Below are 14313 nucleotides of genomic sequence, written 5' to 3'. Positions count from 1 at the left end.
CTTGTGTGCTCCACTGACAACTGTTTACCAGACCATACTAAGGACCCACTCTATGAAGAGACTGAGTAGTTCAGACAATTTCAGATGACATTCTCGATCACACAGAGCTGTGATCTGATCAGTTAATGATACATTGTATGGCTCTGATTGAACATTTCAGATTTGCATCATCAGAATATGTTTTAAGAGAGCTTTAACAAACAAGTACCTGCTAGGGGGAACAGGGAAACTGATATGAATTTAAGTTGGAGGTCAAACGCACTGTGAAAAGGTCCTCTGGACATGACCCCATAACGACCCATAATGATTGTTCTCAGCAGTGGTCTTTTTACAAGATCACATCTCCCACAGCCTCTACAAAATAACCAGTGGCTCCGCGAAGGCAGGAGGAGCAGATGGAGAGAGCACATGTAATCACTATGAATGAATGATAAACATTTTCTTAAATAACAGCCCAATCCTCCGCTAGTATGATCTATTACAGGGGTAGAGGCTGTGGGAGGCCTTTCTCCCAGCAGCTGGCAGGTGTAGCGGGCAGCATTGTCCGCACAGGTGCTGGGAGGGAAGCTGGTGCCTGGGTCCCAGTTTAAGATCTGATGGATGGCATATGGTGTGAGCGAGGGATGACAGCGCACCCAGCTGGCACAAGGCGAGGAGTTAATATCCTCTCTTCCAGGCAACAGGCGAGGGGAGGCTGAGTGAAAGGAGGCTTTAGTTACTAGCGATTACATGAGAGTTCAGAGGCTGGCACTACAGCAGCTAGCGCAGATTATAAACTGGGTGGTTCGAGCCCTGAATGCTGATTGGCTGATAGCCGTGGTATATCAGACCGTATACCATGGGTATGACAAAACATTTAGTTTTACTGCTCTAATTACGTTGGTAACCAGTTTACAATAGCAATAAGGCACCTCGGGATTTGTGGTATGTGGCCAATGTACCACGGCTAAGGGCTGTGTCCAGGCACTCCGCGATGTGTCGTGCCCAAGCACAGCCCTTAACCGTGGTATATTGGCCATATACCACACCTCCTTGGGCCTTGCTTAATTAGACAATGGCAGGCGATCAGGACATTACCCACAATGCATAACACACAAATAAACTGCTCAAAAAAATAAAGGGAACACTAAAATAACACATCCTAGATCTGAATGAATGAAATATTCTTATTAAATACTTTTTTCTTTACATAGTTGAATGTGCTGACAACAAAATCACACAAAAATTATCAATGTAAATCAAATGTATCAACCCATGGATGTCTGGATTTGGAGTGACACTCAAAATGAAAGTGGAAAACCACACTACAGGCTGATCCAACTTTGATGTAATGTCCTTAAAACAAGTCAAAATGAGGCTCAGTAGTGTGTGTGGCCTCCAAGTGCCTGTATGACCTCCCTACAACGCCTGGGCATGCTCCTGATGAGATGGTGGATGGTCTACTGAGGAATCTCCTCCCAGACCTGGACTAAAGCATCCGCCAACTCCTGGACAGTCTGTGGTGCAATGTGGCGTTGGTGGATGGAGCGAGACATGATGTCCCAGATGTGCTCAATTGGATTCAGGTCTGGGAAACGGGCGGGCCAGTCCATAGCATCAATGCCTTCGTCTTGCAGGAACTGCTGACACACCACATGAGGTCTAGCATTGTCTTGCATTAGGAGGAACCCAGGGCCAACCGCACCAGCATATGGTCTCACAAGGGGTCTGAGGATCTCATCTCGGTACCTAATGGCAGTCAGGCTACCTCTGGCGAGCACATGGAGGGCTGTGCGGCCCCCAAAAGAAATGCCAACCCACACCATGACTGACCCACCGCCAAACCGGTCATGCTGGAGGATGTTGCAGACAGCAGAACGTTCTCCACGGTGTCTCCAGACTCTGTCACGTCTGTCACGTGCTCAGTGGGAACCTGCTTTCATCTGTGAAGAGCACAGGGCGCCAGTGGCGAATTTGCCAATCTTGGTGTTCTCTGGCAAATGCCAAACGTCCTGCACGGTGTTGGGCTGTAAGCACAACCCCCACCTGTGGACGTCGGGCCCTCATACCACCCTCATGGAGTCTGTTTCTGACCGTTTGAGCAGACACATGCACATTTGTGGCCTGCTGGAGGTCATTTTGCAGGGCTCTGGCAGTGCTCCTCCTGCTCCTCCTTGCACAAAGGTGGAGGTAGCGGTCCTGCTGCTGGGTTGTTGCCCTCCTACGGCCTCCTCCACGTCTCCTGATGTACTGGCCTGTCTCCTGGTAGCGCCTCCATGCTCTGGACACTACGCTGACAGACACAGAAAACCTTCTTGCCACAGCTCGCATTGATGTGCCATCCTGGATGAGCTGCACTACCTGAGCCACTTGTGTGGGTTGTAGACTTCGTGAAGAAGTAGACTAGAGTGAAAGCACCGCCAGCATTCAAAAGTGACCAAAACATCAGCCAGGAAGAATAGGAACTGAGAAGTGGTCTGTGGTTACCACCTGCAGAACCACTCCTTTATTGGGGTGTGTTGCTAATTGCCTATAATTTCCACCATTTGCACAACAGCATGTGAAATTTATTGTCAATCAGTGTTGCTTCCTAAGTGGACAGTTTGATTTCACAGAAGTGTGATTGACTTGGAGTTACATTGTGTTGTTTAAGTGTACCCTTTAATTTTTTGAGCAGTGTATGTATTATGCATTACTTGCGGTTCTTATGTGAACCTTTAACATGGGATGGATGAAACTGTGTGCCATATAATTGCATATAGAACTGATTCATAGAATGTATGTGCTGTGAAAATAAACATGACCTTATATGGAGTTATTTGGATTCAATATCCTCGCAAATCCTAAAATCTAACTCAAATCTATCACTCATGACTCATCCACTTCAATCAAATGAATACTTCAACACGAGTGTGTGGTATTGCCCTCAATACTGAAACGAAAGGGTTTTTAAAAAATGAGCTGAAGATATCTGTAGCTGTAATACCGTGTAATACCAAATCTTTCTGGGAGTGTGGTAGTGATGAAAGGAAAAGTAAACTACTAGACATAACAAGGAAGAAGTATGGAGAAAATATCAGAGCCTCTATACTGGGGCATGGAAATCCAAGTTAAGACGTCATCTCAGACAGAGAATCTTTTTGTTTTTTTAATCGACACTAGTGCAGTAGAATAGTGCTGCACAGTTTTCACATTTTGTGGTGTTTGTCTGAAATGTTGACACGTTCAATGTCTTTTTCTACTTATCTAAACAGCCTACTTCACAGGGTAACAATTGAAAGTGTCAACATTTCAGACTCAACACAACAACATTTGACAACTGTGCAGGGGTTCACATACTTTTTTTTTTACTGCACTGTATATCTACCAAGAGAAAGTAGAATTGATCTGTTTCACACTAGCTTACCCTAAATCATGTTATGTGATTATGGCCACTCTCAAGGGGAAACTGTCTTTCCACCTGAAACTGAATCCTTGACTCAGAAATATAATAATAAGAAGGAAAATAATCTCGTTCTTGTGACTGTTGTTTTGCAGGCCCTGCTGTCCCTGTAGGGGTGGATGTTCAGGTGGAGAGTTTGGACAGTATATCAGAGGTGGACATGGTAAGTGAACTAATAATCATACAAACATGAAACCTTGTAACATTTCAATGAAGTCAACTTGAACAGTTATTATTACAGATCAGTGGAACATTTGAAGAGGTCTTTGTGATACGGCGTTTAAATTCAACAACTGCTGAACGCAATGGGTAGGGATGCTGGCCATTCCTATAACAAATAAAGAGACACCCGGCAGTGTTAAATAAAAGTATTTTAGAGTCGGTAACATCAATGATTGTGCAGCCCACCACTTCCATTGAACCAAAGAAAATGAACGTATCCTTCACAATCTGCTAATAAGTAAATAAGACTGTGAAGCTGTTTTGGGAGGGGGGGGGTACTGTTTTGGAGCTGATGAACTCAAATGAATTATATTGGTCATGCTTCTTAATCTCGTATTCTCAGAGAATCCAAATAATAGGAGCACAGTGCTAAAAACAATGTTTTGTCTTCAAAATGACCTGGCAAATGACCATGCACATGTTCCACCACAGTAATATAATTACATGGGCCCGCTGTCCTAAGCTATAAATTGGAGCCAAACTGCCATCCTGATGTCCTGTAAGCCTCTATGTGAGCATTTCAATGTTTGTATATAATTGTATTAAAATAGACTGGGCAAATTATTGCTTTCAGACTATGACTGTCCTTAATGCCAGACTGCTGGAGGACAAAGGTTCAGTCATCCTTATCAACCATTTTAATATCATTATGCAATGTTACAGTGGACTAATATTTGTTGAATGAGTCCAAATGTGATGTTACCCACACGTTGTATGTAATGACAAAGGTACTGATTACTTCATTGGTGCCATTATTTCAAGTTGTATTATTACTGATCTAATACATAGTGTAATGCTGTGAAGTGAATGGAAAAGGGGAGGATCTGCTGTGGTGGATGCAGTGGCGTAGTCGGTATGAAATAGACCCTTTTGCCTAGCAACATATACAGATCAAGGAGCAGAGAGGAAGGGAAAGGATATGTGTGACCAATGCAACCTCTAACCCAGAGCTGTCATTACTGTATGTGTCTCGTCATCACTAATGTCAACTCTGACTGCCCTCTCTGGACATAATATGACATAATATGTTCCCTGCTCATACTAGGGACATACACTGAGTGTACAAAACATTAGGAAAACCTGCTCTTTCTTTGACAGACTGACCAGGTGAATCCAGGTGAAAGCTATAATCCCTTATTGACGTCACTTGTTAAATCCAGTTTAAAAAAGTGTAGATGAAGGGGAGGAGACAGGTTAAAGATGGATGTTTATGCCTTGAGACAATTGAGACATGGATTGTGTATGTGTGCCATTCAGAGGGTGAATGGGCAAGACAAAAGATATAAGTGCCTTTGAACTGGGTACGGTAGTAGGTGCCAGGAACACTGGTTGGACAGTGTGTCAAGAACTGCAATGCTGCTTTTCCCTTGCGTATCAAGAATGGTCCACCACCCAAAGGACATCCAGCCAAATTGACACAACTGTGGGAATCACTGAAGTCAACATGGGCCAGCATCCCTGTCGAACACTTTCGACACCCTGTAGAGTCCATGTCCCAACATATTGAGGCTGTTCTCAGGGCAAATGTTGAGCACAAACTTGAACGTTGTGAAAATTCTGTGCAACGTCCAGCGCGCGTTTACTGTGAACACTGAGACTGTACCCACTTTAAGTTAGTTTTAACAGTGGCTATATAGGCTACTGTGGCTATTTGATCATAATGTAGGCCTACCAGGGCCTCCCGGGTGGCGCAGTGGTCTAAGGTGCTTCATTGCCGTGCTAGCTGTGCCACCAGAGACTCTGGGTTCGATCCCAGACTCTGTCGCAACCGGCCGCGACCGGGAGGTCCATGGGGCGACGCACAATTGGCCTAGCGTCGTCCGGGTTAGGGAGGGATTGGCCGGTAGGGATATCCTTGTCTCATCGCGCACTAGTGACTCCTGTGGCGGGCCGGGCGCAGTGCACGCTAACCAGGTCGCCATTTGCACGGTGTTTCCTTCGACACATTGGTGCGGCTGGCTTCCGGGTTGGATGCGCGCTGTGTTAAGAAGCAGTGCGGCTTGGTTGTGTTTCGGAGGACGCATGGCTTTCAACCTTCGTCTCTCCCGAGCCCGTACGGCAGTTGTAGCGATGAGACAAGATAGTAACAACTAAACAATTGGATACCATGAAATTGGGGAGAAAAAGGGGGTAAAATTCAAAAATAAATAATAATAATAATAATAATGTAGGCCTACCAGAGTGGCCTTACCATCAAAAACAATGGAGAAAATGCATCCCATAACATTTTAACATGGAAATAGCTGTTCTATCATTAAGCCTACAGTAGCAGCCGATTTGTGTTGTTCAATGTAGACCTACATTCCATGACACCTTTGAAAAAAACTTACATCAACCTGTTTATTCACTTGGTGACTGAAAATGTTGTTGTGTTGTTTGATGCAAGAAACCACTTTACAAAATAAAATGCATTAATATTGTCATACCATTATTACAGAGAAACAGAAATATTGTGCTACCCTCTGCCTATTGGCTACTTAGCTTATTCAAGCCTGTCTCAAAATACACAAAATACACACTGCCCCTTTAAGACAACAAAAAAGCTCTTTACCCGACTCGCTTTTCAAAGATATCTAGAAATGTACATGTTTTGTGCTCTTGGCTACATGCAGCTCTCGCTTTGATCTCAAAACAAGCGCATCTACTCACGACTGCTCATGCTGTAAGCACAATCCAGTTCAAAGTAAATGGCACAGATCCATATACAGTGCATTTGGAAAGTATTCCGACCCTTTGACTTTTTCCACATTTTGTTATTTTATAAAGGATTATTCAAAAATGGATACAATTGTTTCTACACACAATCTACACACAATACCCCATAATGACAAAGTAAAAACAGGTTTAGACATTTTAGCAAATGTATTAAAAATAAAAACTGAAATATCGTATTTATATAAGTATTCAGAGCCTTTACTCAGTACTTTGTTGAAGCACCTATGGCAGCGATTACAGCCTTGAGTCTTCTTGGGTAAGACGCTACACCTGTATTTGGGGAGTTTCTCCCATTCTTCTTTTCAGATCAACTCAAGCTCTGTCAGGTTGGATGGGCAGCATCGCTGAAAAGCTATTTTCAGGTCTCTCCAGAGATGTTCGACTGGGTTCAAGTCCGGGCTCTGCCTGGGCCACTCAAGAACATTCAGAGACTTGTCCCGAAGTCACAGCTGCGTTGTCTTGGCTGTGTGCTTAGGGTCGTTGTCCTGTTGGAAGGTGAACCTTCACCCCAGTCTGAGGTCCTGAGCGCTCAGGACCTTTCATCAAGGATCTCTCTGTACTTTGCTTCGTTCATCTAGTCTCCCAGTCCCTGCTGCTGAAAAACATCCCTGCAGCATGATGCTGCCACCACCAGCCTTCACCAAAGGGATGGTGCCAGGTTTCCTCCACATGTGACGCTTGACATTCAGGGCAAAGAGTTCAATCTTGGTTTCATCAGACTCATGGTCAGAGCCTTTTAGGTGCCTTTTGGCAAACTCCACGCAGGCTGTCGTGGCTTTTACTGAGGAGTGGCTTCCGTCTGGCCACTCTACCATAAAGGCCTGATTGGTGGTGCTGCACAGATGGTTGTCCTTCTTGAAGGTTCTCCCATCTCCACAGAGGAACTCTGGAATTGGAATCAATGGAATTTACCACAGGTGGACTCCAATCAAGTTGTAGAAACATCTCAAGGATGATCAGTGGAAACATGGTGCACCTGAGCTCAATTTCGGTGTCATATCAAAGGGTCTGAAAAATTTAGAATAAGGTTTTAACATAACAAAATCTGGAAAAAGTAAAGGGGTCTGAATACTTTCCAAATGCACTGTATCGTGTCTGTGACTATCATTAAATGTGAAGACTGTTATTTTATCAAATTAATTCTCTATGTGTAATTATTATTACGTGATTAAACTAATAATGTAAACTTGAATTAATCTGGAAGTCGGGGCACCATGGGAAAATGTTTATAGAGTCTCTATTTCCCGAATCGACTCTTCAGATATTTTCACATCTTATCAATCAGTCTTCTATTTATGAATTATTAATTGTTACCTCATTAGTCTAATTCCAAACATTGTACAATTCTTAGTTATCTGCACGAACCCTGGTTTCCATAATGAATCAGCTATAAACAAATTGTCTTAATTATTTATTTACTAATCACACAGCATTACATTTCAAACAAACAGTAGATAATGGTTACCAACAATGATAGAAAAGTCCCTAGTGAGCTAAGCCGATATGACAGTATGTTAGTCAACGGAAAGGGGTGGGGACTGAGAAAGAGCGGGAAAGATTAAATGGATTCACTACACACAGTCCGTAATTATATTAATTGAAATGCTAATCCTTTGCACATGAACGGCCACTCATTAGAGAATAACTGCAATGTATATATATTTACGCCTGTATGTCATTGTTGTCTTCTCTGTTGAAATCCTTGATTGTCCTGTAGGGTTCATCAGAGTCTCTGGTTAACTTTCCTAGAAGTCACAATGTCTTTCGTGGTTGTAGGTCGTTAGACTGGATACTTCAGAGTAACATTCAGAAATGTTCTCATAGAATAGTTGATTCGGCGCTTGTCGGTATTCTCATTCTAGGTTTACGTAATTTCTAGCTGCAGACAAGTAATTTGTGTCGTCTAGAATTTCTCCCTTATTCTGTAGTGATCGATAGTCTCAGAGTTGAACCATTTCCAGTCGTGTCGCCAACTACTTGCGGTCTGGTTTAATGGCCTATAGAGTTGTAGCCATTCCAATGTGGGGATGATGTTCTCTGACTTATCCTTTGGTAGAGTTAAAGTTTAAACCACTTCACACACTAGCATCACCCGGCATTTTTTGGTCACAGAAATTCAACCATTTGCAACCTTAGCTTACACCGTGGTTTGTGTGGTCTGGTGTGAATTGCGCCACGAGTGGGTTTTATATATTTCAGAGAAAAGGGTGGTTCATGGCGCTGACGTGATGTCTATGCTCACGTGGGCGTGGCCATTGGTTTGGTTAACTTTATATGAAAAACCCATGCTCTCATTTAGAAGGTTAACATCACATTACATCTTTTCACAAATAGTTTCATATAGTTTCATCACATACGTTTCACAATATTTAGATGTAAACCTGATAGCTGGAAAATGTACACTTTAACATCTTATGGCTGGGGGGCAGTATTGAGTAGCTTGGATGAATAAGGTGCCTGCTACTTAGGCCCAGAAGCTAAAATAAGCATATTATTAGTAGATTTGGATGGAAAACACTCTGACGTTTCTAAAACTGTTTGAATGATGTCTGTGAGTACTCATATGGCAGGCAAAAACCTGAGAAAAAATCCAACCAGGAAGTGGGAAATCTGAGATTTGTAGTTTTTCAACTCTTTGCCTATCCAAGATACAGTGTAAATTTGGTCCGATTGCACTTCCACTAGATGTCAACAGTCTTTAGAACCTTGTTTAAGGCTTCTACTGTGAAGGAGGAGAGAATGAGAGCTGTTTCAACTTGTGAGAGGTAGCTGCGTTCCATTGCATTTCTAAAGACAAAGGAATTCTCCGGTTGAAACATTATTGAAGATTTATGTTAAAAACATCATAAAGATTGATTCTATACATCGTTTGACATGTTTCTATGAACTGTAATGGAACTTTTTATCTGGACCTAGTGCTCACGCCTCATGAATTTGGATTTGTGAACTAAACGCGCAAACAAAAAGGAGGTATTTGGATATAAATTATGGACTTTATCGAAATAAACAAACATTTATTGTGGAACTGAGATTCCTGGGAGTGCATTCTGATGAAGATCATCAAAGGTAAGTGAATATTTAAAATGCTATTTCTGACTTCTGTTGGCTCCACAACATGGCGGGTATCTGTATGGCTTGTTTTTGTGTCTGAGCGCTGTACACAGATTATTGCATGGTGTGCTTTTTCCATTACATTTTTTTTAAATCTGACACAGCGGTTGCATTAAGGAGAAGTATATACAGTGGGGCAAAAAAATTTTAGTCAGCCACCAATTGTGCAAGTTCACCCACTTAAAAAGATGAGAGAGGCCTGTAATTTTCATCATAGGTACACTTCAACAATGACAGACAAAATGAGAAAATAAATCCAGAAAATCACATTGTAGGATTTTTTATGAATTTATTTGCAAATTATGGTGGAAAATAAGTATTTGGTCAATAACAAAAGTTTATCTCAATACTTTGTTATATACCCTTTGTTGGCAATGACAGAGGTCAAACGTTTTCTGTAAGTCTTCGCAAGGTTTTCACACTGTTGCTGGTATTTTGGCCCATTCCTACATACAGATCTCCTCTAGAGCAGTGATGTTTTGGGGCTGTTGCTGGGCAACACGGACTTTCAACTCCCTCCAAAGATTTTCTATGGGGTTGAGATCTGGAGACTGGCTAGGCCACTCCAGGACCTTGAAATGCTTCTTACGAAGCCACTCCTTCGTTACCCGGGCGGTGTGTTTGGGATCATTGTCATGCTGAAAGACCCAGCCATGTTTCATCTTCAATGTCCTTGCTGAAAATCTCACGATACATAGCCCCATTCATTCTTTCCTTTACACGGATCAGTCGTCCTGGTCCCTTTGAAGAAAAACAGCCCCAAAGCATGATGTTTCCACCCCCATGCTTCACAGTAGGTATGGTGTTCTTTGGATGCAACTCAGCATTCTTTGTCCTCCAAACACGATGAGTTGAGTTTTTACCAAAAAAGTTCTAGGGAGTTTTTCCTAGCCACCGTGCTTCTACACCTGCATTGCTTGCTGTTTGGGGTTTTAGGCTGGGTTTCTGTACAGCACTTTGAGATATCAGCTGATGTACGAAGGGCTATATAAATAAATTTGATTTGATTTGATTTCTATTTTGGTTTCATCTGACCATCTGACCATATGACACTCCCAATCTTCTTCTGGATCATCCAAATGCTCTCTAGCAAACTTCAGACGGGCCTGGACATGTACTGGCTTAAGCAGGGGGACACGTCTGGCACTGCACATCTGGCACTGCAGGATTTGAGTCCCTGGCGGCGTAGTGTGTTACTGATGGTAGGCTTTGTTACTTTGGTTATGCTTACATAAGCGCACATGCTAAGGGAAAGAACCAAGTATCCTGCTAGGTTGCAACCTGTTCAGAATGGGTCTGATGTCATCAGATAATCTCCAGGTCAATGCCTGGAGGTCAGTAAGAATTGATGTCGACCTCAAGACATACAGTGCCTTGCGAAAGTATTCGGCCCCCTTGAACTTTGCGACCTTTTGCCACATTTCAGGCTTCAAACATAAAGATATAAAACTGTATTTTTTTGTGAAGAATCAACAACAAGTGGGACACAATCATGAAGTGGAACGACATTTATTGGTTATTTCAAACTTTTTTAACAAATCAAAAACTGAAAAATTGGGCGTGCAAAATTATTCAGCCCCTTTACTTTCACTGCAGCAAACTCTCTCCAGAAGTTCAGTGAGGATCTCTGAATGATCCAATGTTGACCTAAATGACTAATGATGATAAATACAATCCACCTGTGTGTAATCAAGTCTCCGTATAAATGCACCTGCACTGTGATAGTCTCAGAGGTCCGTTAAAAGCGCAGAGAGCATCATGAAGAACAAGGAACACACCAGGCAGGTCCGAGATACTGTTGTGAAGAAGTCTAAAGCCGGATTTGGATACAAAAAGATTTCCCAAGCTTTAAACATCCCAAGGAGCACTGTGCAAGCGATAATATTGAAATGGAAGGAGTATCAGACCACTGCAAATCTACCAAGACCTGGCCGTCCCTCTAAACCACATATGTCAGAGTCAAGGCCCGCGGGCCACATCCGGCCCGCAAGAAGGTTTTTTACGGCCCCTGGGATGATCTTGATTTATTATTAGAACCGGCCCGCAGCAAGCCGGCAGCCCGCAGATCTTTTACACGCACCAATACTACATTTCCCACAATGCAAAGGTGACGCACCGAGCAGTAGGCTGCTTCATTTCAATATTTATTGGCACAGCAGTCGTCAGCATCACAGTAAAATTAACTTTCAGATACCCATCAAAAATGGCAAAACGGAAGGTGGATACTGAGAACCGGGGGTTTCAAACAAGGTGGGAGTCGGAGTATATGTTCACGAAGGTAGCTGGAAAACCTGTGTGTCTTCTGTGTGGAGAAAGTGTGGCGGTACTGAAAGAGTATAATCTGAGACGACATTATGAAACGAAACACGCGGACACACACGCGGACGCAACTGTCAAGGCCAGTTTTATTTTGGCAGAAGAGATCGCTAAATCAGCCCGGCCATTTACGGAGGGGGATTTCATCAAAAACTGCATGATTAAAGTTTGTGACGAAGTTTGCCCAGAAAAAAGGCAACTCTTTTTAAATGTGAGTCTGAGCAGAAACACCATTGCCGAGAGAGTAGACCAGTTGTCCATCAATCTAAAAGAGCAGCTTGTGAAAAAGGGAAAAGATTTTATTGCATATTCCTTGGCTGTGGATGAGAGCACCGACATTTCTGACATTGCCCAGTTGTCAATTTTCATCCGCGGAGTGGACTCCAACCTAAGCGTGACAGAGGAGTTTTTGGCTTTACGTCCTATGCATGGCACAACTACGGGGCATGATTTGTATGAAGAGGTGTCAAGATGTGTAAATGAGATGGAGCTGCCTTGGGAAAAACTCGTGGGTTTGACAACCGACGGAGCACCTGCGATGTGTGGACACAGGAGCGGACTGGTGGCGAAGATACGGGAAAAGATGCAAGAGGAAAACGCGACAGGTGAGCTGACAGCTTATCATTGTATCATACACCAGGAAGCGTTGTGCGGTAAAGCCTTGAAAATGGAGCATGTAATGAGCATCATCACGCGCACAGTTAACTTTATCAGAGCCAAAGGTTTGAATCACCGCCAGTTCAAGGCATTTCTGACGGAGTTAGAAACGGAGCATGGTGATTTGCCTTATCACACAGAGGTGCGATGGCTAAGCCAGGGAAAGGTGCTTCAAAGATGTTTCGAGCTTCGTGAGGAGATTTGTCTGTTCTTGGACAGCAAAGGGAAAGACACAACACAACTCCGAGACGAAATGTTTCTGTGTGAAATGGCTTTTCTGTGTGACATTACGAGTCATCTGAATGCAATAAACTTGCAGCTGCAGGGTCGGGATCGTGTCATCTCTGATATGTACAGTACAGTGAAGGCATTTAAAACCAAACTGACTCTGTGGGAGACGCAGATGCGGAAAGAAAATTTGAGCCACTTTCCCAGCTGCCAGACCATGAAAGAGAAGCTCTCTACCAGTGCGTTCCCGAGCACACAGTTGGCTGATAAAATAGGTATGCTTGCCGCTGACTTTCGACGCCGATTTGCTGACTTTGAAGCACAAAAAAGCAGGTTGGAACTGCTCGGTAACCCATTTGCTGTTGACGTGGAAAGCTCACCACCAAACCTCCAAATGGAGTTGATTGACCTCCAATGCAATGATGCACTGAGGGCAAAATATGCGGCAGTGGGTGCTGCGGAGTTCGCCCGTTTCCTCCCCGGCACAATGCCCCAGCTGCGCATCCAGGCTGCTCAAACGTTGTCTATGTTTGGCAGCACATACCTGTGTGAACAACTGTTTTCTTTGATGAACCTGAACAAAACATCACACAGAAGTCGACTTACTGCTGAACACCTCCACTCAATTCTGAGGATTTCTTCAGCTCAGAGCCTTACCCCGAACATTGATGAACTTGTGGAAAAGATGGGACACCACCAAGTATCACCCTCAACCTCAAACAAGTGAACATTACTGTGCAATCACATATTTAGAGTTTTTACTCAGTTCAAGTTTAAAAGTTAAAATTTAATATTTGTTTTCACTGCATGTTACTTCTCCTTAAACAAAGTGTTGTTTTTGATTAATAGATTTTTGCACTTTATTTTTTTGTATTTCAATCCAATTATATTTTAAAAATATTTCAGTTGAGTGGATGATAGAAAATTGCTATTATTGTTTTTTCTTTGAAGTAAATTTAGCCCACTTTTGCTAAAATAGAAAATATAGTCTACTGATGGTGCCTTGAATACCGGTTTCTTTCATTTAATGTTCATGTTATGGGGATATTTATATAAAGGAAATTTGTCTTTTGTGTCTGTTGAAAATTAAAGATTACTGACAGAGCCATAAGAAAATATTGCTTTATTTATCTGATCATATTGTAATATATTTGTTAGGTTTTCAGTAGGTTCAATTAGGTTCACTAGACTATATGCGTCATTTAAAAAATTTTCAATGAACATTCGAACAGTCCGGCCCTCGTCTTGTAGCTGATTTTTTTATTTGGCCCTCCGTCCATTTGACTTTGACACCCCTGCTCTAAACTTTCAGCTCATACAAGGAGAAGACTGATCAGAGATGCAGCCAAGAGGCCCATGATCACTCTGGATGAACTGCAGAGATCTACAGCTGAGGTGGGAGACTCTGTCCATATGACAACAATCAGTCGTATATTGCACGAATTTGGCCTTTATGGAAGAGTGGCAAGAAGAAAGCCATTTCTTAAAGATATCCATAAAAAGTGTTGTTTAAAGTTTGCCACAAGCCACCTAGGAGACACACCAAACATGTGGAAGAAGGTGCTCTGGTCAGATGAAACCAAAATTGAACTTTTTGGCAACAATGCAAAATGTTATGTTTGGCGTAAAAGCAACACACCATC

At 42.7% G+C, this 14313-nt stretch overlaps 1 protein-coding gene across 1 annotated transcript in view; it reads left to right on the top strand.

Moving 5' to 3' along the window:
* The window catches only part of LOC139407760 (gamma-aminobutyric acid receptor subunit rho-2-like), a 43131-nt gene that overhangs the window by 13140 nt on the left and 15678 nt on the right, over positions 1-14313 (top strand). Inside the window, exon 3 of the mRNA XM_071151618.1 lies at positions 3517-3584. Within this exon, the coding sequence (XP_071007719.1) occupies positions 3517-3584 (68 nt within the window). The remainder of the gene's footprint in view (positions 1-3516; positions 3585-14313) is intronic.

The sequence above is a fragment of the Oncorhynchus clarkii genome, chromosome 4 (assembly GCF_045791955.1).
Source record: "Oncorhynchus clarkii lewisi isolate Uvic-CL-2024 chromosome 4, UVic_Ocla_1.0, whole genome shotgun sequence".
NCBI classification, from domain to species: Eukaryota; Metazoa; Chordata; class Actinopteri; order Salmoniformes; family Salmonidae; genus Oncorhynchus; species Oncorhynchus clarkii.
The sequence above is the reverse complement of the archived record's forward strand: the minus strand, read 5'-3'. Positions and strand labels throughout refer to the sequence as shown.